This window comes from Notamacropus eugenii, chromosome 5 (genome assembly GCF_028372415.1).
Source record: "Notamacropus eugenii isolate mMacEug1 chromosome 5, mMacEug1.pri_v2, whole genome shotgun sequence".
In the NCBI taxonomy this organism is placed as follows: Eukaryota; Metazoa; Chordata; class Mammalia; order Diprotodontia; family Macropodidae; genus Notamacropus; species Notamacropus eugenii.
In genome coordinates, this window is record NC_092876.1 from 22,315,761 (window position 1) to 22,317,612 (window position 1,852).

General features: G+C 38.0%; 1 protein-coding gene across 1 annotated transcript; it reads right to left on the minus strand.

Moving 5' to 3' along the window:
- Nucleotides 1–294: 294 nt before the first annotated feature.
- On the minus strand, nt 295–1,215 carry LOC140507394 (vomeronasal type-1 receptor 1-like). Its single transcript, XM_072615494.1, has one exon. The coding sequence runs from the start codon at nt 1,213–1,215 to the stop codon at nt 295–297; it is 921 nt and encodes a 306-aa protein (XP_072471595.1).
- Between the last annotated feature and the right edge of the window lie 637 nt (nt 1,216–1,852).

Genomic DNA, 1,852 nt, shown 5'->3' on the forward strand with positions numbered 1-1,852 from the left:
GGAAAGAAAAATAAATTTGAAATGAGGAAGCCTGAGTTTAAGAATTGACTATGTCACTTGTAATCTGTGTTGCTATGAGAAGAACATGCAATGTCTAGACTAGAGAAGTCTGTTCTCAAAGCTGAAAGGGTTTGAATACATGATCATAGAGATCTTTTCTAGAATTAAGTCCTATAATCTTTAGATTCCAGTGACCTTGCCCCCTCCCACCAGCTTTGGAAAGATATGTTTTGTTTGTCAGTGCTTGGTCAAAATGTTGGAGGGGGTTTGGTTGAGGACATTGTTGCAAAGGAGTCAGAAACGTCTCCTAGGGCACAAAGCATACCAATATTTGAGAACTTGTGAGTCAGACAAGATCACCACAAAAGGGCTGATGGTTGGGAACAATGCTCCTAAGAAGTTGGAGGTAGCCACAAGCCCAGGATGATGTTTTTCAATTTTAAAGAGGTAAGACGACAAGCTAGAGTTAATAGAATAAAAGAAGACATATGTGCTCACTAGTAGAAGGATAGCATGGGTGGCTTTTTTCTCAGGGAAAGTTTTGGTAGAGAGATGAGAACTGTGAATATGGTGGACTTGCTCATGGTGTCTGTGAAGGAGAAACACTAAGTAGGCACTGGCCCAGATCATGAACCCCACACATACAACATCAGGTATAGAAAGCACAGTCGCAAGAAGTGCAGCATTAAAAGAGCCAGGAATTAAAATTGAACAATATCCGAGATGCCATATCTTGTTATTATTAGTCATATATCTTGAGTTATGCATAGTCCCAAGCAAAGTGGAATTTATGAGCAGGTAGAAGCACCAACAGAGGAAACAGGCCAAGCCAATATACTTTCGGGCTTTGATTTTCAGTTCTGCCCACCTGGAATTACTGGGACTAATGGTGATGACCTGAAAACCACTCAAGAGGCAGGTGATGCTGAGGGAAACACTCCGGGCCACATTATAAAGACAAACAATAAATTTACATCCAACATGATCCAAGATATTTTTGATGCCCAAACAGACAATTGTTAGAGGGATTCCCTTGGAGAGAAGCACTTCTGAGTTGGCCAAAGCTAAATGAGCAAAAATGTACTCTATTGGCCTCAGACTTTGACCAATGAGTAAAGTGGAGCTGTATAGAAGCAGGAGGAAGAAATTTCCCAGAATCCCAATTCCCATCTGAATAAGGAAGAGAATGCCCAACACCAAGTCACTAAGCAACATTTTCTCCAAGTCTTGTGAAGAACTGTGGTCAGTGCTGGGAGATCCTATGGGAAATTGAGAGATTTAATTTCTAAACATTGTTACTGAAAAGAATTGGGCTTCATTTGGGAAACTTTGGGAAAACCTGTGTGTTGGCCTTAATTTGAGGTTAAACCATTTCCTGCATTTTCCCTTGGCAGCCAGGATGTGAAAGCTAGCAAAATAACAGGAAATAATATAGTTATGACACCAGAAGTCCATCTTCTAATGTGGAGAATATTTTTCTTCTCATGCTTTTGACTCTGATGGTGGAAGAATGAATTTACCAGTTCAATTTCAAAAGACTAGATAGGTTGCAATATTTACACATTATTAAACTGAGATAAATAAAAATAAGATAATGAAAAATTACAACTTAAAACGAGAAAATGCTGTCAAAAATCATGTTACCCTGGGTAAGACAATCAACTTCTCTCATCCTTAGTTGCCTCACTCATTAAATGAAATCATAGTTGCTACTTTATAAAATCCTTGTGGAGTTCAAATGAGAAAATATAAGCCACTACAAATATATTAACTCATTATCATTTGCTAATGAATATTATTGTCTTTACTAATGAAACTCCAGCAATTGAAGTTGGAAAAATGATAAAATTTA